The sequence below is a fragment of the Anser anser genome, assembly GCF_964211835.1.
Source record: "Anser anser genome assembly, chromosome: 7".
Lineage (NCBI taxonomy): Eukaryota > Metazoa > Chordata > Aves > Anseriformes > Anatidae > Anser > Anser anser.
The window spans coordinates 5,459,545-5,484,700 of record NC_139727.1 but is presented as its reverse complement, the minus strand read 5'-3'; the positions used below and the strand labels follow the sequence as shown (position 1 = coordinate 5,484,700).

General features: G+C 38.6%; 1 protein-coding gene across 1 annotated transcript in view; it reads right to left on the bottom strand.

Annotated features, from left to right (window-relative positions):
• The window catches only part of LRMDA (leucine rich melanocyte differentiation associated), a 669,624-nt gene extending 657,725 nt beyond the window's left edge, over positions 1-11,899 (bottom strand). The window contains 2 exon segments of the mRNA XM_083843533.1: positions 7,090-7,190; positions 10,778-11,899. Coding sequence (XP_083699659.1) covers positions 7,090-7,190; positions 10,778-10,807 — 131 coding nt within the window. The 5' untranslated portion in view covers positions 10,808-11,899.
• Between the last annotated feature and the right edge of the window lie 13,257 nt (positions 11,900-25,156).

Genomic DNA, 25,156 nt, shown 5'->3' with positions numbered 1-25,156 from the left:
CATAATTACTATATTTATTGTCATTGAGCACACTATGTACCCAAAGCAAAGCTGGTATTTGTCGGGCATCAAAAAAATAAATAAATAAAACCACACCAATGTCAGGAGGGGTTGCTCTGAAAACTGGCTGATATACCTTCAACAAATGAAAGGGCAAAGAGATTTCATGCAATGCTAGTTTGAAAGCATCGGTTCATTAAGGATATTAATTTTCTGATAACTACACATTTAAGCATGACACACTGGAGCAGTATCTACGGGATTTAGCAATTATTAATGCGTGACAGTTTCAAATGCTAAGTGAATCAATTAAACAGCAGCATTCACAATTTGAGAAGAGATAACTGCTTCATAACTGCCTAAGACTACAATTTTCACATGACAAAAAAGGGCCATTCAGGCTCCTTCAAAACCTGACAGGTCAAGAAAGAAGTTTGAAACAAAAGCACCTTATAACCATCATCTCTCCTCTTTACTTGTCAGATCAACTTTGCTAGTGTCTCCGCTGAAATGGCATCACCATGCCAGCTGCCACAAGGTGATTTTTCATGTCTTGTCAAAGAAATCTTTTATTCTATTTGCTCTGCATTAACATGTTACATTTATTGATCAAGCCCTTTCTGCAGCCACAGCAGGGCACTGTGCTCTTATGCCTAAGGGGGCTTTGATGTCCTGGTGACATTCTAGACCGAATAATGCACATACTAAATGGATTTAATGCAGAAATGTGTTTGTGCATGACAGCTACATTAATAACAGCCCCTCACACTGATAAATATGCAATTGCTACGATTAAGAGTTACCCAATTATGGTGAAAATATTTTTCTACCTTATAAATAAAACCATCAAAAAGTTTTAACAATAGTGCATTTTCTTCAACATTTTAAAATGCTATAAAGATCAGTCTAAAGGCTTTTAAAAATATGTCATGCTTTGTTTTGAATTCTGGCTTTTATTTCCATCTCTCTTTTGTTGTTCATCTTCCTGTGCTGTGTGCCTTACTGCTGCACAGACTGGGAAGGTGGCAAGAAAAAAAAAAAAAGCCTCTCGCATACCCAACTCAGCAAGGAAAACACACCTTGCAAAACGGAAGCCCAGTTTCAGGCTGCCACTTGCCTATTTCCCCAGGCAAGAAAACAGTAGACAGAAGACAGAAATAAACAGTCTCTCGTCCACAGAGAGGATACTACAAAGCCTCAGCCTCACAGAAGTCGTGGAGGAACATTCCACACTAGGATTAAAGTTCACAGGGATGTTTTCACACATAGACCATCTTAATCGGACAGTGGAAAATATGCACAAGCACACACTGTGCAAATTATTCATGCTCCTAGCAGAAATAATCTGCACCCTAGAGAGAGGGAAGAGATATCTGTATCTCCCTGAGCACAATTATTGGATTAATCCTCCCTCATTGGCCAAGATAAAAGATTCACTCTCCCTTCCGCCTCACAGTTTAGAGCCTGAAGAAATCTCTGTAAGAAAAAGAAAAATAGTTCATGTTTAAAAATACACAAATAGAAGTGGACTTCTCAGTGAACGAAACAGTAGATGTTATTTATAAAGCACGACACCTATTTTTGCAATAACACTGACATCTGTTATTCAGGCACTGGAGTGCACTTAGCCTTTAATGTGAAGGGAGATATTTAGCACAAAGTTATCTAGAACAAATAAAAGAAACTTTGAATAACTTTTTTTCTCTTGCCACAAAAGAGCAGTATTTGTCTAGCAAGAGTATCTTTGTATTTCACCCAAGCCTCTCCTTCCTAACTACGTTACATCCTTCCTTACATGCTTATTCCTTTCTTTCCTTCACCAACAGTAATTTACCTTTTTTAATGAAATCTTTAACTTCTAGTGATCAACAATACTTTTCCATTCACCCTTGAAATCCTTTTCAGCAAAGCTTTCCAGCAACCCTAACACTGGTACATCAGTGACTTTTCCTTCCTGTACTCCATTCTTTCATTAAATAATGAACTGGGAACTGGGAAATAGCTTTCCACGTATTATAGAAAAAAAAAGTGGCCTTTACAGTACTCTATTACCAGTGAAGACTATCATATATAGTTACTACGAAAGACTCAGAACTCGATTTTCAAAGCAAAACATCTCTGCTGCTGAAACATGCCTTATTTAAAATACATAGTACAAATAGTTCATTTCTAAAATAGCTGAAAATCATTACCAATATCAACTCAAAACAGCTGCTCTAACTCTGGCCATATTACTACAAACAAGCACACCAGTAGGGTTGCAGAATCAGAGCACAATTTAGGTCAGAATGGGCATCTAGAGCTCATTTAGTCCAATCTTACGCTCAAAGGAGGGTAACTTCAAAGTTAGATCAGATTGCCTGGGGCTTTGTCCAGTTGCACTTGGAATATCACCCAGGGTGGAGGGCTCCACAGCCTCTCTGTGCACCTCTTCCACTCAACCTTTCTCAATGTCAAGTTTTTCCTTACAAGTAGTTGGAAATTCCCTGTGACGACTGCCTCTCCTCCTTTTGCTGTACACCTCTGACAAGAGCTTGGCTCCATCTTCTTCACGACCCCCCATTAGTCCAAACATAGAGGACATTAGAAATTGTTTAAACAAAATCTGTAAAGAAAACAGCATAAGAAGAAATAATTCACAAGTGGATAGCAGTGGTCTGGAGTTGAAGGATTTCGGTCCGCCAGAGGTGTGAACAGGATAGAGAATACAGTGGTACCACATCTTGCTGATTACAACTACCATGCTTTGAAATACACACCAATTTTTGTGCTTCATATACAACTGTTACTCCTCCTTTTTCCCCACCCTCCCCACAGAAAGTTCCCTTTTGCAATTCACCTCTCCTATCCTTCCTTTCCCTTCTGGTCAGAAGAGGAGATGAGTAACCATTGTAAGATGTAACGGTCACTTGGTTTTGGCTGCCAGAAGCAAGAGAGAGATGGATCCATGCGTCAGCCAGGGTAATCGAGGGCAGAGACCAATTCTTAGAAAAAGGCAAACAAGAAAAACAAGAATTCTTTTAAAGAGCAACTATTTGTGAGTATTTAATCAAGTGTCATTAGCCTTACCACATCTGATACAAAGAAAATTTAGTGCCTATGTAGGCCCTAATTTGTATTTAATAAAGAGGAAGAAAGAACCTGGACAGAACTCTAAGGTCAGAAAAAACTGGTGAATAATATATTTTTCTCCATATAAATTTGCCAATACAAAAGTACCAAGCCTACCCGCTCCAATTTAGTTCTCCATTTTTGTGCACATTTACGTGTTTATGTAACACAGAAAGAAAAATGGGAAAAAGCTGAGAAGAAAAACACCACACATGAGAACACTGAATCCAGATGATTACTCTTCATTGCAGAAAAAAAAAAAAGTGCCATCACAACCAATAATAAATTAGATGATATCCCTAAATTTTTAAAAAAATCATTATCTAAATATGTATCAGCTCAACAAGCTAAAAAAAAAAAAAAAGAGGCGGGGGGTGGGTGGTGGTGGTAAACAAGCAACTCCTTGCTTTGTTCCTAACAGCAGGTTAATGTGTTCCAGAAATACAAAACAGCATCTATTGAATAAATATATATGTTATTAAGTGACAAATATAGCACAAGTTGTTTGAGTGTAAAACAAGTCATAAAGCATAGAACATTTAACTAATTTCTTTAACTAATTTCTTCCTACTTCCCTGTACAGTATTAGCCAATCCTCCTACGCGTTTTCCAGTATACCTGGACAAGCCTCTGAAAACACACATTTTCTGTCAAAAGCCATAAATGGCAAAATAACTTACCTGGCTCTATCCTGACTTTTGCAATCAAGTTACCTGGATTATCACAGTATAAAAAGCACTGTAAGTCATTAAAGTGATTGTTGAATCAAGTATAACATTATATATTACGTTCATCATATCGGTTGCATAAGAAAGTTTTGTGACACCTGTATCATGCACTAGAAATTAATATTTCTGATAAGAGTCTTAAGTGCACAAGCAAGCATGCGCACACAGTAAAGCCTGCAAATCGACAACTGCACAGGACTTCTGGATCTGAACGGAGAGTGCTGCCTTGCAAGAAGCATCTGCTGCCAACTGATCAAAAAGCTGAACACACTGCTACAATGGATCTCTCTCTGTACACAACAACACCTATGACAGCAATGTTAAATAACATTACTAAAAATACTGGTGCCCACAAAATAAAAAGTGTCCCTCTACACTCAATTTCTAAAACCGATCATTTAATTGTTAAATTGTCAGAATTTCTATTAATACTTATGTTACAAGATACATTGTCTGGTACAAGAGGATGGTTCCTTCCCAAAATACACTCAGGAGTAGCCATACTTACAGAGGGTAGGACAAACCCTATATGAAAAACAACACAGAAAAGTTTGTTAAGTAGTTATTTCCTGACACTGAGAACAGGTAACTAGTAAGCATTTTAGCATCTCTCTGACTCAGATACTAGTTCTCAAAGATCAATGACCACTGAAATAGCCTTTTTCTTTCAAAAAACACACACATACTCCAATCTAATATGAATCATTATAGTGAAAATTAACATCTTTACTACAAAGAACTTTTTCACTCCCCTTCTATCAAGCTCAGATTAATTTGCATCTCCAAGAAGAGTATAGCAGAATCATGAACGTAATCTGGTACCTACCCAAGACAGACAACCTGTAAACCCCCTCATTTGCTAGCTAAACTTTACAGCCCAAGTTCAGGGAATGTTGAGCAGAGAGTTTTGCAGGAGGCACTCCTCAGAGACATGTACCATCAGCAACAGCTTCAAGAGACACGTGCATCCTGTTAATCAACACTTCAAAACCAGCACTGTATGCTCCTCTTTTTGTTAAAGGGGTATTCAAGTTTAAAAAAATTAATATCAAACACATATGAAAAGCTTACAGAATACCACTGACTTCAGCCAGAGTTGAAGATAGTCTTACAGATAATCTTACAGGTCTGACCCAACTTAACTTACTTCCAGTGGAGTTCATTTAAAATACCTTAGTCAGGAAATAAAATACTATCACAAGCGTCTCAGGTAATAAATCCACTTCCTGTCTTCTTTCTAGCCTCTAAGCACTATATGCAAATACAACAGCTGATATGCTTATTTCTAGAACTACTTGAACTTCCCACCTAATAAATTCTAATAAACTGAGAATTCGCAGCCACTACCATACACCTTCTTCCCATAGCACAGCAATCCAAAGGCAGCCATCAAAAGTTGCTACACATTATGTATCTACTCAAAGGATGACTAGCTAAGAGCCTTACAATTAGCATATTATATTAATGCCAGCAAAGCACAATATTATTTTCATATGTGGTAGGAGTGATGATCACCTGTCTTCTTCAATCAACTTATGCCTTTGATGACAGAAATTTGTTGTAGAAAGTCAACCTCCTTATTAAGAGTTAATCTTAAGAAAACATTAATGCCCATATCACATTAATATGAGCTTCCCCAAAATAAGCTTTTTTAAAAAAAAGGACTCCCTTCCCCAAACCTGATTTCTGTTCTTAAAATACTTTCAAGTTTAACAAATTTTGAATTTGTTTTGTTTTTTACAAAAGCAACCTATCCTGCATCAAAAGTTGATTGCAGCTATCTGAAACACTAGCCCTTTCTACCTTTTCCCACAAAAGATTTTAACACATTTTCTCCCTGTATCCCAATAAAGACAAATCATCCCTCCCAAAAAGTAGGTTAAGTAACAGTGTTTTGGGGGATAGGGAAGGAAAGAAGGGATGAAAACAGATTTGAGAAATACATCACCAATTAAGCTCCATAGTACAGGCAATTGACTTCAAGTGTAATAGTATATTACATCTACATTTAACATTAATATGCTACTTTATAAAATGAACTCAGAGGAGCTGTTCTTCAAATCATACACTGAAAGAAAGAAACAAACCCTGTTCTTTTTTTTTCAAGAGATAGTGCCTCCAGAAAAGAAAGGAAGGAGTAGTCTTGTTGACATGTTAAATCTTAATACACGTGCAGAACTTGAATTATCTTTGTAATAAAACGAAAAAATGTCGATTCCAGCTCCCCTCTTCCCCAAAATTCTCTCCTCTAATCACAATTTCCATAGGCACACAGTCATCAGCCAGACATAAGATAAATTTAAGATAATGGCAATCCACAGATTAAGTGCCTCTTTTGCTCTGCTACCTCCTGCATACAGGAATCAGTCTTTCAGAGTTTACGGTTGCTCAAGATAACATTTATTTGTGTTACGCAAGATAAAAACCAGTGACTGTTCTCCCTAGAACAAGACACTAGCATATTACTTTTATGTGACTCATTCTTCACTAGTAGACTCTGGGCTTACCCTTAATGAAATAAAAGGAAAAAGTTAAGAAAGCTAAGAAAGCTACACTTTTTCTAAAATATATTACTACATGCCACTCTTTTCTCCCTTACTTACCTACAGAGTTCCAAATCTGAAAGGCACACTGCTGAATCTCACCAGGCTTCTCACACAATGATTAAATGAAAATGGATACTGTTTAGAATTCCTGTAATGACTAATGGGAATACTATAGAATTCAAAATCAATCCATATGTTAAAATAATTTAGAATTTATTTATAAACTCTAACTGCACTTAGCTTTAGCACTTAACTATACAGCTGCACAAAATAAAATCATATAATAAAAACACATCATCTGGGAAAAGAGCATTACAAACCATTTACAGTAATAACCAGAGATCTACAAATAAAAAAGGAAGGGAAATAAGCACACGCTTACTTGTTTTTAGTTTAAGAAAAATTCATGTTTGATCCCATTCTTCACTTCTTCAGGTAATGTTGTTTATTTTCCATTTTGAGCAGAGAACTAACCGTAAGCTCTGCACTGACATCATTTGCATTAACACCAGAAATTTACACTCACCTGGTTGCTTGTGTTCCAAAAGTAAAAGAAAAGGAGACAAACATTGTCTATAAAACAGTATCACCCACTTGACAACAACTATGTATGTTTCTATTTTGAGAAAAACAAATAAATATTATGGTTTTGGAGCTGGTGTCCCAAACTGCACTTAAAAAAAAATCTATACATTACAACATACCTCAACAAATTGAAGCTAAGATCTAGCCTTTTTGCCATATGTCCATATTTTCTTCCCAAAAATTCTGGAATTTCTTCACAGTCTTGACTGATGTAGGACACCTGAGAATCAGAAGCAAAAAGGAAGCATTCCGTAAGTGGATTATTTACAGTTTCCTGTCCAGATTCTGCCTCATTGATCCAATGAGGACACACAGTATAATAAACATTCATTACAGCTTTGAGCTTCTTCTGTTTCACTGCTAAAGAATCTATCACAGTCTCATTTTTCTATCAGTACAGTCAGCTTAATACTTAACACATGCATAGCCCTACATACAACGCAGAATTTTATTTCAGATAAAAATTATTTGATCAAATACATTGCATTTATTCCGTTAAGTAGTATATCATACTCCATCCCACTATTAATACTTTGACCTATCATTACTTTGGATTACCCTTCTGAACACCCTAAAAGAAAAATTTCTGAAAGATCAGCAGACTTCCAAAGGACTTTCTAGATTGCCTCTCAGTATGCAAAACGCTTAGAGATCACTTCGGAAAGTTTGGTCCAGAAACACCTAAGCATTGTACCATCAATCCATTCTCACAGCTGCTCCTTGGGGAGATTATTATTTTCAGAGGTATGCTAGGAACAGAGCAGGAAGGCTGCTCAAGATCTGAGAAATCAAGCATACAGCTTTGTTTGGACAGTGGTGTAAGTCTTAAAGGTCTCTGGCTTCAACACCCATGTTCAGGTTATACTCCTCGTTATACCCAAAATACTTGTCAATGTGTTTCCTCCTTTCCATAGCTGTCTATCTGACCCACCTTTATCAAACAGAGGAAGAATTAGAGGTAGAAAAAAATAAAATATCTACTCATATTTCTTTTTAGCACTGTTGACGTAAGTGATGATATTTAAAAAAAAACAAAAAACAACTTCACATATTCTGTCTGATGTATTGTCTTGGAAGTCTGGCTTAATTTCTTGAAAGAATCCCCACAAATCGTGCCAAACATACTGTCATACATGTATTGTCTGTATTGACTCATCCAACACCAACACTTCAGATTCTGTGCTAAAGAAACACCGGTTGTCCTTAGATGGCAACCTGCTAGTAAGGTGGATTTCAATGCTCTGTTAAACCACTGCCTACAAGATACAGCTGTTACCTCCATGTTGAATGCAATTTTGCAATCATACATCACTGGTGTTCACACACTACAGGGTGTTAGGTAAAAAAACACGCCAAAGGGTCAAGCTCTGTCTTGATACTACTTCATTTTTTGCTAAATAGAGACTCCTCTGCAGAACAGACTGACAGTCTGTACTTTTGAAAATCATCCCTGTTTCTTACACTCTGAAAATGATTGCAATCTGACACTACAGTATTGCATCCAATTTAATTCACTTTGTTCAATACCTTAAGCAAACAAAGCTGACTACAGTGAATTTTTTTTTTTATGAGCAGAAAGCAGGCAGCTTGAAGTTCCGTTTAACAACTTCTTCCCTCTTAAACCATCCCTGCTCTTACAATATATAGTACATATATATATATATTCTGCTACTAGACATACACATGACTTTAGCGAGTGTAAGGATGAAAGGGAAATGAACGGTTCTGGGTAGTTCACATCCTAATGGTTCGGGCATAACAGCAACTGTCTTTCAGAATTCATAGAATTAAACATGCCTCACATTCTCTCTATATATATTTACCCTCTAGTTTTCATCCAAGAGAACCACAAGATATTTTACAATATACAAACGAGCATGCAAACAAGTATCACTTCGTTCTTCACTGAAAAGTAGATTTCTATAAACTAGCGCCTGCAAACCCTTGGAGAGACACCCCTTTACTAGTAGAATAATACTTTGGATTAAGCAGTAATTCAGCACAACATGTTGTAACGTATATAACTAAAATTTGATGCCCATTAACATTAGGAGTGCAAGACTATCTTGAGCAGCTACAGAGACAGCAAGAACACAAGCCACCACCACTCTTCTCACCCACAGGGACCATGGGTGGAAAAGGAGCAAGAGATTCTGACCTGCATTGCCACTACTCCAGAAACTTACCTGGCCTCATCTGTCCTAGCTCCACAAGAACAGAAGTTGAGGAAGAAAGCTCATACAAATGTGTTTTGGGGCACACAGAAAGCAAAATACTTAAGATATTGTAAAGCTTCAGCCTTTGAACTGGTAAAATATACAACTATATTTGCACAACTGGTACAAATAGCTTATTCATAGATGTATCTCCAGGTGAAACATGGTTGTCATGACCGTTTAATGCTCAGGGCCTCGTGAAAGGAACTTTACTTGCACAAAGTCCGCTTCAGCTCATTCACTATACAAGCACCGTTTTGAATTTAAAACAAACAGATCTATTTTTCCACAAAATACAAGGTACGTTTGCTTCAGATCTCTACACCCCACATACACAAACTTGCCTCAGATACCCAAGAGCTCTCTTTATTGTAACGACATCAGCAGCTGCCAGATCACCAGCCATGCAATACATAATAAGCCTTTTTAAACAAAGTTTTCAAGAGTATTATTTCCTCACTCTTCTACTCTTTAATCTTTGAACAATGCTGATATAAAACAAGGCTTCAGTAGACTGGACAAGTTGAGAATAATGTTTCTTCATTTTCAGTCTTTTGTTTCAAAATAATTTTCCCTGAAAACAATAAAAAGTACACAATCCAGTACTCTTCCTTTGGCATCCATCTCAAATACCCTCAAAATGAGGATGAGCTTTCAACTGCGTATCCAGAGATGCCACCAGTGAGAGAGGAGAGCAAACCTACTTTCCCAAGATGACTCTGCTCTTTGGTACAAGCCACATCAGTAACAGTAGGTTTCTCAGATTTTCTACACCCATTACAGGGCATCCCGTGGGATCAGAAGTAGATGTAGATGTCTCCATTGCCTAATTCTCCAAACTGAATGCGGGCTGGTCATAATCAACCATTTATATTACTGGTGCCCAGCTCAACATCCCACAGATACATTCAGGAATTCTCTTACAGAACCCAGCAAGAGACCAGCTATGGGCAGCTCGGACACTCTCACAGGCTCTTCAATGCACTGTGTACAATTCAGGAACAAAGTATGTTTTTACAAAATATTTAAAGTGTAGGTTAATTTCAGTATCGGCTGCAACTCTCTTCTGCTTTAGCTTTAGGGGGAAATGACCGCTTAATCTGTCATCACTATAGAGTGACACTGGGATCTTAGTAATTCGTAAGGCAGCATCTTTCTCAGAGAACGCTGCCCAGTAGGCGCTGTACGAGCTCTGGACACGGCACGGTGCCTTCCCCCGAGGGGAACCACACCTGGAGCACGTCTCCCGCCGGCCCCACCGCGCCACGTGCTGGTAGCGGGCGGGACGCGGGGCTCTGAAGGACTCGACCGGTCTCAGGGGGAGGCGCCGCAGCGACCGGGCGAGCCTAAGGCCCCAGCACGCTTACACCGGTACCGGCGGCCGGGCTGCCCCCAGGGAGCCCCGCACACCTCTCCTCATCCCACCGCGCCCCCCGAGCCCCGCAGCCGCCCGGCAAGGAAGCCACGGCAGCCCCGAGCGCGCCAGCCCGGCGGCCCCGCTGCCGTTGGCGGGGCGGGACGGGGCGGGGAGCAGTACCGTGCCGCCGGCAGGTGGGGCCGGGCCGGGCCGGGCCGCGCCGCGCACACTTACTTGTGCTCCGCTCACCACGACCCCTGCCATGGCCGGGGAGAACAGGGCGGGGGGGCGGCTGCAGCGGAGCTTCCGCAGTCGCCGTCGGCTCGGGGCCAGGCCGGGCCGGCTCTGGCGGCAGTCAGCTGACGGCGGCGGAAGCGCGGCCAGGCCGCGGCAGGGGGCGGTGGCCGCGCAGGGGCTCCCGCCGCGCCCCCGCCCCTGCCGCCATGGGGCCGGCTCCGGGGCTCCGCGCGGTGCCGGAGGCTGAGGCCAGGTTACCCCACTACGCGCGGGACGGGCCCGCGGCCCCCTAGCGCTTCATTTATTTATTTTTCAATTCGTGTGGAAAACAGATCCTTGGAGCCACCACAAATACCTCTCAAAGCACTCTTTCCGGGCATTTTAGTTGCCAATTAAAATAATGCAGTGATGGGAGGCTGCCGCTGATTAGGTAGAGTAAGGAATCGGAAGGTTTTCCGTAAGAATTCTAGTTTTTGAAGATATTTAGGTTTCTTATGCTGGGATCCTAAATCCTGTTAATCATCTCCCTACCTCTTCGGCTGTCTAAGCACCTTTAAAAATGTGTCTCTAATACAGCGTAACTCCCTGAAAGCAGAGGCATGCTGTGAGGGGAAATAAGTTGCAGGAGGAGATGTGTTCCACGCTGCAAACCACTTTCTACAGCTTATTCAGCATCACAGCAGAAACTAATACAGTACTTGCTCTGCCTCGTACTAGCAACAGAATAAATTCATGGTACAACTGTGGCATTACACTTTTGCCAGGGCCATCCCTTCCTTTGTTGGGCAGGAAACACGGGGCTAAGAGCCCGGGGGTAAATAAATAAATAAATAAAAACCACCATTGTGCACCCCCTGATATTTTAATGTATCGCATGTAAATAGAAACGGGCCAACATGCAGAAGATCAAAACCCAATCAGTGAACAAATGACTCCATTCCTTTGCATAGATCTAATTTTCCTTACATAGTATAAGACCAAGAAGAATCAAACCCTTCATCCGCAGCAAATAAGCAGATCCTACGCTAATGAATAAAAGTTCTGTTTCTCTATGTAAGAGCTTTCCTTCAAGGCGTACTTGCTAGTTCAGGTCATCACTCAGCATGCTTCAAACAATCAGTGCCTGTGTTTATTTACTAGATCATGTAGCAAATAACATACGCCAATAAAAACAAGTGCTATGTGAACTGTAAATGTAAACAAAGCAATACAGTCTACTCTTCTGTATCTACCTCTTTTTATCTCTCCTTTAGTTACAAGCATGCAATTCCCATCAGAACGAACAGATATAACTCAAGGCACAAAGTGGCCTCCTGATATAGTCAGCTGTGTTTGTCTTAATGGAGTAAAATCAGTTCAATACTACGCTCCTGTAAAATTGGAATAATTATATTGAAAACAATTTAGCACGTCGTTATCCATATTATTAGTATTAATTTTAGTAGAGTGCTAGCTGTCACTTTAGGGAGATCTCTGAAGAAAGAAATCCTGCCTGAATAGTTTACCAAATAGCACAGACAAATAATAACGAGTCTGTTTTTTCCACCTCCTTACATTGCCAATTGCATTAACCTGCCATTGATCCTCCTACTTACTAGGCAAGACCTTGTCTAGAGGGAGAAGTTGCAGGTCCCGCTCCCTAAACTAGGTGACTGAAATTGACTTTATCATCTCTTCAATCAGTTTAGCTGAATTTTGTAAATTACAAAAACAATTTAAGGAGGTGGCAAACTGTTTTAAGTGCATCCGGCTTATAATCATTCTTTTAAAACCAGTTCAACATTTTCTTGTGTAGACATGGCCTAGATTATTATCTGTCATGGACAAAATAATAGATCCAAATCCCATGGTGTGTAACAAACAGGGAGTGCTACCGACCACAATGACAAAATGGGCCTATTATACTGTAGAGGAAGTGAAAAATAAGATCTCTAGCAGAGGAATGCAGAGGAGACATGACTGTCTTGCTACGATGCTTCCTTAGACTTTGAAAACTTACATCTTGAAAGTGATAATTCTGCTGCTAACTTCCTATCTATCTGATGACTGGCAACTTTCTCAAACTTTATTTTTTTGGAGTCTGTTTTATTTCATAGTTTCTATGCACCTATCACCTGCACGTAATTTTCAAAAAGAAAACTCACAGCTGCGACTGTCTACCACTGAAGGAGTATTTTGGAATATCTCATCTGAAATTGTAACTAAATTAAAACATTGTCTTAGATTTCAAATATATGAGTCAATATGCTCATTAGTTATCACCTCACATTATTATGAAGCTAAAATGCATTGCACTGTTACATAAATACAGGCAGGCTTTTATTAGCTGTTGAGCCTGTTCATCATCAGTGTCATTTTATAGCACAGATTCCAGATCATCATGAAGCTTCCTCTGGTTTCAGAATGTTTTTTCTTTCACCTTACAATATGTATTTATTCTTTTGAGCATTGCAAAATGCTACCGTCTCAAATCCTGGCCCTGCACAACCTGAATCATCTGAATGTTTTCTTTAGCTTTGATAGAGCTGCCTACACGAGTAAAGCTTTAAAGGACTAAATTTGTACTTACAGAATATATTTTTATTGGTGGTTGCTTAGAAGCTGAAAGTTTTGTAAGGATTCTTTGTTCAGATTGAAATAATTTATGACAGTGGGGCTTAGTTGACCTTTGAAACGTCTTTTTTTACAGTTTGTGTATACACAAAATATAAAAAAAAAAAAACGCGTTTTATTTAAATTATCAGTGTTTCACTGCACCGTTAGAAGCAGAAAGTGGCAGTTCTGTATGGGCCATTCAAATATGATTTCCTTAAATGTTCAGCACTGCTTTGCCTAAAACTTCAGTAGTGTTTAACATGAGTTGCAAACAGACAAAACCAACACAGACCTTTTCAAAAAATGTAATTTTTCTTGTGTAAAGCTACATCCAATTAGTTACACCAATCTGCTCAGTATATATAATTTTACATACACATAAATATATATATATTATAAATTGAGCAGACCCATTCCTGGAATAAGAAGCACAGGATGTTCAAAACAAAATAATACCCATAATCCAGGCCCTAAACAACTGGGAAGTAGTGTATTGGGAGCATGACAGATAGCTTATCAGACCTACCCCTTTTTCTGTGTTCTGCACATGGTGACAGAGCTCTATGTCATTTTAGCAGTCATGAGCCTAAAATGTATACACAGCTACAATTTTGAAATCTCATTGACCATTTGGTTCAAATAATTAGCTAATACATACCGGAAAATTTAACATAGCACCAAGCACCAAACAAATTCTGTCATTTTATATGAAACCTATGTATAGAGGTGTTTTCCTAATTTAAAGGTATGTTGAAGGTTTGTAAGAGGGAAAAGTAGCAATCTTGAATGTTTTATTAGCTAAAATATTTCACACCAAGCTAACCAAAATGGCTTTCCATCTTATGGCACACTATGTATGTCTGCATGTGCGTGTACACAATCATCTTACATGTCAAAATACCTCAAGCAACAACCTGTTGTCTTCCAAAACACCCTACAATTCCACCTGACAAAATGGTGTGCTGTGAACAAACGAAGTTTTCTGTTTGTTGTTGTTGTTGTTGTTTGTTTGTTTGTTTTTTGTTTGTTCGTTTGTTTTTTCATTTCAACTAAAAAAAAAGTCCTAGCCAACTCACAAAATTCTTCCAATCTGACCATCAGAAAATTTGGCTCAGTGTTTACCAATACAACACATTTGTTGATGCTCACGATGAAAATGTTTTTGCAAAATATGTGAGTTTCCACAGCAATACAATGCATAATCCAAACTGAATCAATTTACATGAAAGAGACTGACTGTAGTGCAGACATTTTTGTCTGTATCACCAAAGGAAGCAGAAGGTTTTATTCATACATAGCTTCACTTACAACTGTTTTTAACCCCAAATAGTTAAAGATGGTGTTTAATGTCCACACTAATAACTTCAAACGTCTCCCAGGAAAGAGCATTACTAGGACTCTCTGCTATGAAACAAACAAAAAGAAAATAAGCATGATGGAATGAAAACAAAATGCAACAAAGTACATAGTTTTATCTCATTGACAAAGACAGAAAGAAATACAGTAATGATGACCTCATTTGTTATTCCTAGTCTGAACTGCTAGAAATCAAGCTTTTCTTTTCCCATCTCCACACTATTTTTTATATTCTCACTTATAAAGACACGTAACAGCTAATGATAAGTTATAATGATCTGAAAAGCAAGTTATGCATGTACGCTCAATACACTAGTACACCTTTCCTTAACTATATTGTTATGACAGTGTGATATTGTGCTTTAAAAATTGAGGATAAGAACATCCAAATTTTTTTTTTTTCTTTCTGCTGATGAATTAAAATTAGAGGTTTGTTTTGTTTTTATTTTCTCTGAAGTGCATATCCATAGCACATGTCTGAAAGACTGCACGACACTTTTTGTCCAGAAAAACAGACAATGAAAAGTGGTAGAACTGCAATATGTACTGCAATATGCAGTATAGGTACTACCATGTATCTATATAGTATTTTTGAATTTGCTTTGAGTTTGATACTGTTAGTTAATGGCCTCAATTTACATTTTTCCATTCTTCTGGAGACTCTTACAGCAGAAAGTAGGGTTAACTTTTTTTTTTTTTTTTTATCTTTTCCTACAACAGAGAACCACATTGTCCAATCTGGAATGTTTCCTATGAACACCTCTTGCATCTTTGATCAATTCTTCCCCTAATTCCATTTAAATAAGGGAAAAGGTCATTTGGTAAGAATTACAGATTCTAAGGTAGGCCCAAACCTTTCTGTGGGACAAGGATCTGTTCCCTCCTATGCAGTAGCCCTGTGCAGTGCAGCACACATATACTATGTGACTTCTGCCCTTCTGCTCCATTTAGTGAAGGGCTAGCACTGCACCAAAACTGGTGACAAACTGCTGTTAAGTTCTAGAGGATTACATATTATATTTACAATTAGTACAGAGCAGCTAGATCTTATGGCAGAAAGTTTCCAGGGCTTTGAGAATGGCCCAGATCTTATTGTTACACATTTTTGCCACAATCTTCACACTCTACCCTAAATCAGAGCCTGATTCTTTGATTCCTCCTGTCTGCATGCAGAGCAGAATTTTGTCTACAACCACCTCCAGGATATATTTAATTATTATTTTCCTATTACATGGCAGCAGTGTGCTATGAGCACAGTGAGGATACATGGTGATTGTGAATGAAGACAGCTCTGACAGAAGTTCACTCGCTATTTAATTGCAAAGGCACCTTGAAGTTCAGCATCTCTTGACATCTTTGGAAAGCTTCACATTGTAACCTTGTTAGTATTCTTCTAAGATAACTTTGCATATAGTCTTTATAAATTCAACATACTATAGACTAAGAGTTTTCAAAAAAAAAAAAAGAACAACCTAAAAGGTTTGATGACAGTAGGAAAAAAAAAAAAAAAAAAAGCCTTTCCTGACATTTTTATCCAGTAATCTGGCTTCCACCAAAGTTAATGACAGTTTTGTCCACCACAGCATGGCCCAAATACAATTAAAATCCCTTGTATTATATAGCACACTATAGCTGTTAGGCTAGAATTACGTTTAATAAGAGATGTGTTCAACAGCTAAGACATAGTGACAATTAATTGCACAATTTACCTTCTCAAAGTGTTTGTTATGATACAGGGTCTTTTTCTTTTTTTAATATGCAAGACTCTGTTTCATTTAGACTATAGAATGAACAGAGCTAAGTAAATTTAACTCAACCAGGCAAAATATCACTAAGTTCTTTAACGCTATATATTACCAGAACACCGAGCATTTTTGAATGCATTTATTCTTAACCTACACCAAGAAATAGAGAAATCCTCTTCTTCCTAGGCTACAGCAAGGGAACTGAGGCAAAGAAAAGCTGATATACTTGCGTAAACACTTATGTTACCTGTGGTCAGCTAGAACTGAACCTACATCTCCTCCCAAGACCTAGGTTGATACCCTAGCTATAGACAATACTCTGTCTTGGTTTGGCCTGTTCAATGTAAATGAGCAATGGCATTATATAATAAAAAATATTACTTCTGGTCAGGAAAAGAGGAAAGTGTAGAACCATCATTTCTTTGCTCCCAGTGGATGGTACTTGCAGGCAAAAAAAGCATTCAAGGTTGAAAGGCAGTTATTCTCTACGTCCCACCTAGAGTACATAGCATGCAGAAGAAAAATGCTGGCACAGGACATCCACAAGCTCTGTAGATTATTGAAGGATTTTGAAATGTTGCCAAAACTTAAAATATAGGGTGAACCAAAGACAAGAAATGGGGTTTTTCAATAGGTTATAATTCATGCAATCTAAATGTTTTCTAGTTTGTTTGTTTTTCCATAAAGCCAACAAAAAGAATGACGGGATTATCCTCCTGCCAAGTTTCAAAGGCCTATTGCTAGCCATGCAGGCACAGAACACTTAATGAAAGATCGTAAGATTTTTTTTATTGGAAAGTATTCAGTAATGCTTGTTTGGAAGCTGTTGCTACTGCTTCTCTTGTAATTATATGTTGCTCACATACACAGAGGTTGTTTTTTATTGTTTTTTTTGTTTGTTTGTTTTTGTTTTGTTTTTCTTTTTTGAAGCCGAAGATGACTGACTCCCAACAAACCTGAAGTGCCATGCTTCCCTACAATCCATTATGTATATGTGAATTTCAGTGGCTGACTGCACTATTGTGGGAAAGTAAATTGCAATAGTGAAACAACTGTATATCTTTGTGCATCAATGCTAGTTTGGTCATAAGAATGCAATAATCAGAGCTGGGCAAAAAAAAAAAAAAGGATTAAAGCTACGATAAAATCTCATTTGAGGCCATCCAACATTGCAGTTCTATTCTAAATAACTGGTTTGAGCTTTTAAAAGTTCAGTGAGGTGTTTTCTTGTTCTAGGTCTCCATCACAGTATCTGGGGCAGAGACTGCCTCTCACACAAAGACAAAACAGATTATTTCCAGAAATGCTTGAAGACAAAGATCAAATGACAAAGGAAGTGGCTGCAGAGGCCAGAGGAGCTTGTAGCTGGGATGATGTCTCTTGTTTTAGCTGTTCTGGTAGTTCACTGTAGAACTGAAATACCAGACCATCCAGGCTGGGGTTTTTTGACTGGTCGCTTGATTGCTTCAGAAGGAACTGTTTTCACCTGATGAATCCACAGAGACACAATCTGCAATGTACTTTGCCAACATCACTGTATCATAAGAGAGACCTATCTAGAAATGGGTATATACTATTGAAAATACCTGTTGGAAAGAGTTCTCAGCCTGCCTTCACCCTGATGGAAGGTTGTGTGGTCAGGAAGGAGCTTGAGCCAAGGTGTGGAAATACCTGACATTAGCAAACAGGTTCCTTTCCTGCTTTGCATCTATGTACGTGGCCCCATTTTTTTAATCTTACATCTTTGAGCTGGTTATAGAGGCCAACAGCAAAAACCACAGCTTTCCACACAGGTAACATACAACACTGCTGCTGAAAAGAGATCAGGAAGCAGGTATACAGCCCAATCGGAAGTCAACATATTACAGGCCAATATGGAATAATTTCTGTATCTGAAGGAAGTTTTAGCTCCCTATTGCTCAGTTCAAAAAACAGTGGCTATTTTTCTTTATACCTTTTGAGTACCAAAGATTCCCACAGAAACGTATGGAAGTTGCTAACAATCTGGATAGCTATGAAAGAACAGAGCTCAAACAAAATCCATCATCCTCTGCAGTTTGTTAAACAGCAACTTTTCCCATTACTCAATACTTTCATCCACCCATCCTTCTGGGCGAGGAGGGATAAATATAGTTCAACTAGCATTAATTCTGCATCATCTGGAGACATTGCTAGGAAGAGAACACACAAATACATTATGCAAGATGGAAGAGCTGAAAGCTGAAAGTTACAGACGTACAATCTCTGAAAGCAATATATTGTCAATTAATATAGAGACATATAAACATAACAAGAAACAGGTTTTACACTCCTTGGAAATGAGAGAAAATGCAAGGGAAATCAAGATGGCTTAGTTTAATTGCCTCTTCCCAAGCCTTCTTGCTGGTGACTTTAGTGCTTTACTCCTCTCTTCCTGACTTTGCATGCAAATACACTAATATAGAAATCCTTCAAATCCCATAACATATATAATCCCCTTTTCTAGGAAAGATAAAAGTGAAAAGGAAGAAAGAAGCTGAGCCAATGTAATACCTCATTCATTGAGGACAGAGTGGTACGCCATAAGTTCCACCTTAAGTCTTAGTCTCCAAGCTCTCAGTAACAAACAAATCTTTAGATAAGCTTTCTCTGGTGAGAAACACAAAAGAAAGAGCAGAGTAAAAACAAAGAGACTTCCAGTTTACACTGAAGAGATTATTAGAGACAGACCAATGCTAAACTTAAGGAAATTCTTGTTTATATCTGGGAATTCCAACTTTGACTCTACATATAAAAGTATCCAAAAATATGCTGATATTTGGCTGTAATACTGGGACCCATTCCCACAATCACAAGAGGACAGCACAGAGCTTCAGATTAATAATTATTGCTCTCAAGTAAAGATGGACTGTTAAAATAATATAAAGCTTTTCACACTTAGGTTTCTTGCTGGAATTGCAGTCAGATGAGCAAAGCTTAAGTTACTGCTAGCTGACGGTGTTGGATAACATAAAAGTAATTGGGAACAAAGTATTTCAGTCCCAGTTGAGAGAAGTCTTTATCACAAAATCAGCCTAGATACCAGAGTTAGCATATTTGGGAAAAAAAAAAAGGCAATGATTGGATGGTCATAAAATGGACATAAAGACTAAAGCCACTTAAAACTCTCCCAGGCTTTGTCTCCAGACCAGAATCGAGATAGCATTACAATGATGGTGTAAGGTCTTCAATTTCAAAGTTGACAAAGTAGCATATTTCAAAACCATCAGCTTCCCAACACAAAAAAACACCACAGGGTTCTGGTTTCAGTTTTCTCTGTAAGGGTTATGGCTGTATATCTGGGTGACATAATAGCTCACATGATTATGTAGCATGTTAAACTACCATGCTATATTTGGCTCACTTACTGAAGATTCTGTACCCTGTTAGGACAATGCTGGGTGAATTCTGTAATTAAAAGTGAAAACTAAAAGAGATATAGTCACATATGACACTGTGTTTTTAGCATTCAGTCACAGCAATACTACCAAAAAAAATTTATATCAAGCCAAAGAAAAAAGTTCAGGAAGTTTAAAATATTATTATTCATATAGCTTTTGAAAATTATTTGTTTTCCTCTCTGTCTTTGAGGAAAAAAAAAGAAGTTTATTTTTGGTGGAGTAACTCAATTTATGTGACAGAACCCAGCAAAAATGAAGCTGTCATGACAAATATCATCATGGATCAGGATTACAGGACAGAAGAATAAAACACAGCTTGCAAAAAATGAGCTCTTAGAGAAGTGGCACTGACCAACAAAAAATACTTTATTCTCAGCTCAAAACTCTTGAGAAATATGCACAGCTAATTCTCATGATGAAGGGATAGAAATATCCAGATTAGCCAGCCAAGTTTCTAGCATTTTTTCCCAGTTTGTCAGCTGTCTTAGAATTCCCCACCAAAACAAGAAAAAGAAAGAAACAGCCATTACACTGTGAGTTTGTAAGAAGGTTCTATTTGTAAATAGTCTTCAAAGTGCTAACCGGTAAGGAACAGAATCTACAAAATTTTACAGGCTTGAAATCCATGTGTTGAAGTTAAGTAGTAGCAGTCACGGACAGCTATAATCTGTGTCTGTTAGCTTCTTTAACCCTATGTCAATTCATTAACCACCTATTAAAATGTTTATTGATAATTTACTAACCTTTTCAGGAATTAAAACCTTATTTTCTTCACTCGAGAACATGCCCTCTGGTTCAAATGCTGCTGGCGGTACACGGCTGGTAAAGGTTTCACCCAGCCTTCTGGCTCTCTGACACCCCAGACGTGCCACTGAAGCTGCATAAACTCAAAATACAGTTTCATACGCACATATGAAGCAGATAAAGCAGCCTGGACACAGCAAGTGGATCCTCTTGTGGAAAATCCTGACTATCTGGGACCTAACCCAGATAACCTGGATCCTTTCTTCCTTTCTCCTCAGTCTTACACTTAAAACAAATCTGACTTAAAATTGGGTTGAAAAAAACATTAAAGTCTTCATAAAGTGAATAAAAAAAAAAAAACCTCTGGTGAAACAACCTCACAGATGCAGCAGCATGGTGTTATTCCACATGTTAAATTGTATTAAAAGAGAACAAGAACTTAAATTCAATCCTTCACCACCATTAATTTTTCATTATGAAAAAATGCATATGTTAATGAAGCTGGAGAACTGTCTATACTGTCAAAGACAGAAAAAAAGTTCCAGTTAGGAGATAACCACAGGTTTGGAAATCTTTTCTTACCTGAAAACTTTGAGAATATCTGTTGTATAGTATTAATTATAAATAGTTCTGTTTAAGCAGAAAAGCAAAGACTAAAACGTTCATCAAAAACTAAATAGGTAAATGAGCAAAAAGAAGACACCGACAAGTCCACTGAAAGATTTTAGAGATTCTATTTTAAACTTAATGGGTGCTTACATGAATATATGCATTGGCATCATACTGGCTCATAAAATCATGTATAGAAAATAACATTTTCGAAGTTTTATCTAGAGGGAAATTTTATTAGTGTTCATCTTTTTCTAGTGAATAGACAAGCATGTTAATTTCCTTCTACTTTTTCTGTCTGTTTCAAATTGTGTTCACTGTTCAGTATTATAATTTGTCTTTCAATAGAAAGATAAGTAAATGTGTTTGTAAAAAAATGTTCATAATGATCAATTCTTAGTGTTATTTATACTGGTTATTTTAAAATATAAAGAAAGCCATACCTAACATTTCTAAAGTGTTGTCTAAAGTGTCATTCATCTGCAAATTTCATGATATTTTACATCTATTAATCAATTAAGCCTTACTCTACCTATCTCAGTTAGGCATTAATATCCCAATTTTACAGTTAGTTACACTGAGGATAGCTTGAAAGGTTAGCTGTCTTGCTAATACTGCTCCGGAAAGGGGATAAAACCCAAGAATCACAATCGCTTCTCTATGGGTATTAAAAAATTAAAAGCCTTTTCCCTCTTGCAGAATGGAAAATCTCATAAGAGTAAAAGGCAAAAATAATGGACAAAAGTTTGGGCTTTTATAGAATTTTTACCTTTTCTTGTTAAACAAACTATTGTGTTATAAACCTGCTCAAGAAAGGTGAATACATGTGATCAAGAGATTTTACAAGCTGTGGTCATGGAGACCAAAGAAAACTCAGTGGCATAAAAGTATATTCCATAATAATCTTGCTTCACCCCACCTCCCAAGACACAGTAAGCATCTGGAACAGAAGAGACCTCAGCTTTGAAGAGTTTTTCTTAGCTGGCTCCCTCAGAACAGGCAGAGCCTCCTTTATCCTTGTTTGTGCATTAAAAATGAAGATACCCACTTGACCTAACTGTATAGTATCACATTAATTCTATCAAACTTGTCAGCCTAATGCCACTAGAAAATAATTTCATTTCAATTCTCTATTCTGTTTTTAGTATGCAGATTAGAGAAAGGTCACCCTGTTTATCCTGTTTCTGAATTACTGTTGACTGTCACCAATTACAATGGTAAACCAATATGTTTCCAGGTGCATATCCCAAATGTAACCTGTACGAGTAACCATAACTGGGTAATTTTTCTATATGTTTTCAAGATTAACAACCTGAATTCAAAATTGGCTGGTTTAAATGTGCACTTTATTACCTTAAATTATAATCCCTATTGCTTTTAGGCCTCTAACCTGATACAGAAACAACTACATGTTTCTTATTTTATATCAGACTGAGCATGCTCTGTGTATGTGAAGGAAAAACATGCTAGTTTGCTATCTGGTGCTATCTTGGTTTTATACTAACACTCCTCTCAGAGGGCTCAGTGACAAATTACGGTCCCTTGGCATTCACTCTGTTGCAGACTTTGCACCAGATGAGACAGGGATCACACAGAGGTGATATTGTTTGATCTTGATGTTCTATCATCATCAAGACTGTCACCATGTCTATGCACTAAACAGAGAGAATCAAGATTGCAGAGGCAGTGCTCCATTCTGGCACTTCCTCATTTTTTCCGTGCCTGACTTAGCATGCTTAATGTTCTTTTCATTTACAGTCACTGTAATTGTCATTGAGGGTCTGAGCCAGATACTCGAGTACATCTATAATGTCCATCTATCAGGGAGAAAATCCTAGCTCCAAGTCCTGTTTATGCAGATGGGCTGATCTCCAAACTGGCTCCACAACTGTCCCTTCCCACCTCCAGCCACAGGCCACTCTAGCACTCTGCATATACTGTAATCACTTAATCAATGCTTCGTGTCTGACATGACTTCTCAGGTACTCTCTGTAAAAGCAGTCTGCACCCAATGTATCAATTAATTAATTAGTGGCAGTTCCCACTGTTCCAGAAACCTGTTAGAGGACACCTAGAGGATAGCCATAACACGGTGGTGCCTGGCAGCCCCAGCTTTTTCACCATGGAAAATTAGTTTGGCACAGAGGAAGTCTGTAGCATCAATTCTCTGCCCCAGCATAGCCTGTACCAGTAACAGGTCCCTAAAGTCATGTCATTACCCACAGGCTCTTTTATTTGCATGAATACAAGAGATATCTACCTATAGTCTTCCTGGCCTACATTGATCACTACAGGAGTGGTGAACGCCATGTCCAGTTTTATTGAGAAGTTTTGTATAGGGACAGATGAGCACCCTCTCTTCCCAAGCAAATTCCAAGCAAGGAATTATAATACTAAAGTATCCAAAAAGTTAGAAATGAATGTGCGTTACATCCAGAGACTACACACCAGAAACAAACAATCAGTGACCTTCCCAACCCTGTGAATGGGCCATCCATGTTACTGAAGGGACTGCAGGAATGTGCTGGGGCTTATGCTTTCAAAGTTAGGGTGGCAGAATCAGGAAAGAAACACAATCTTCTGCCTTAGTGAGCTGTATGTGACTGAAACACAAAGTTGAGGAAAAGGCATGAGGGATGCCAGAGAGAGGGAAAAATTCTGTGTGTCCCCATGTAAGCTTAATCTGAATTCTTGCCACCTGTGGTTGTTACGTCCAGGAATATATACAAGGAATAGATAGGACTTATCTTCCCCACCCTTGTGGAACCACTTTGAAAATGGTGCTAGGAAATTTGATACAGGTGAGGAATCTGCTAGTGGGAGCACAATTGTGAATGGCCACATGCAGATGTTTTTCAGAGTGAGTCTGCGTTGTGAGCACACTGTGCACTAGTGATGGCACATGTACAATACCGCTTGCTGAGTGTGTATGCCCTGCTCTTGGCCACTAGTGAGCTAAACTGTCACTACTGGTGTATAGGCATATACTGTAGTCAGTACTATGCAAGTAATGAGCAAAGTCTGCAAAAGCATTGGTTAAAGAGGTGTTTGTTTGTTTTCCTCATCACTGTGGGTGATACGGAATGAAGGGATTCTGGAAGCCCTTTCTGGCCTTTGAAGACAGTTTCTGCGATGGGCACCCCCTGCTTGGCTGTCCACTGCCATTCAGCATAGATTCCCTACAAGCTTCCCAAGTTATCATTCCTTCCCCAACTTTGAGCAGGTATAATAAAATCAAGGCACTTACCCAAGCTGGTCTCGTCTCATCCTGGAATTTCCATCCCATGGATACCCGGGAAACACAAGACAGGCAGAAAATGGCACCTCCTCCTTTTCTCCCAAGAGGACTTTGGAGGCTCTGTGTCTACGCTCACCCAACCTGACACAGAGGCCCTAAAGTGAAAAGCTGAGCAATCCAGACAGCCCTGCAATGGCCTTCAGGTCAGAAACCCACTGCAGCTCAGTGTAGTGTAGATACCCATGCAGAGGTGCCCAAGTGGTCTGAAGATGTTCCTATCTTTTAAGTAGTTGGTTTTCAGGGTTACTCCTTTGAGTTGCTTGTTCCTGTGCTCAGAACCAGCTTTGTTAAGGTGCCATCATGTCACCTCTTCTTGTGTGCTACTGAGAAACTCTTCCTCAGCATAGGCCTGGGCTACCTCCAGCAGGCCTGATCTCCTCAGCTCCCATTTCTTACCTGCGTGCCCTTACAACCTGATAGCTTTGCTATAATATTTTTGCTAGTTCAAAATAAGTCAGAATGCTAAAAAAGTAAAGGCTACTAACTCACTTATTAAAGATCCTCACCACCTCCTTGGCACCTCACAAATTGCACAAAGGTGTGAGGGGGAAAGCTTCTTTACTTTGTAACTAAGAAAAATTGTCATCTGTTTTACGGTTTGACTTGAAGC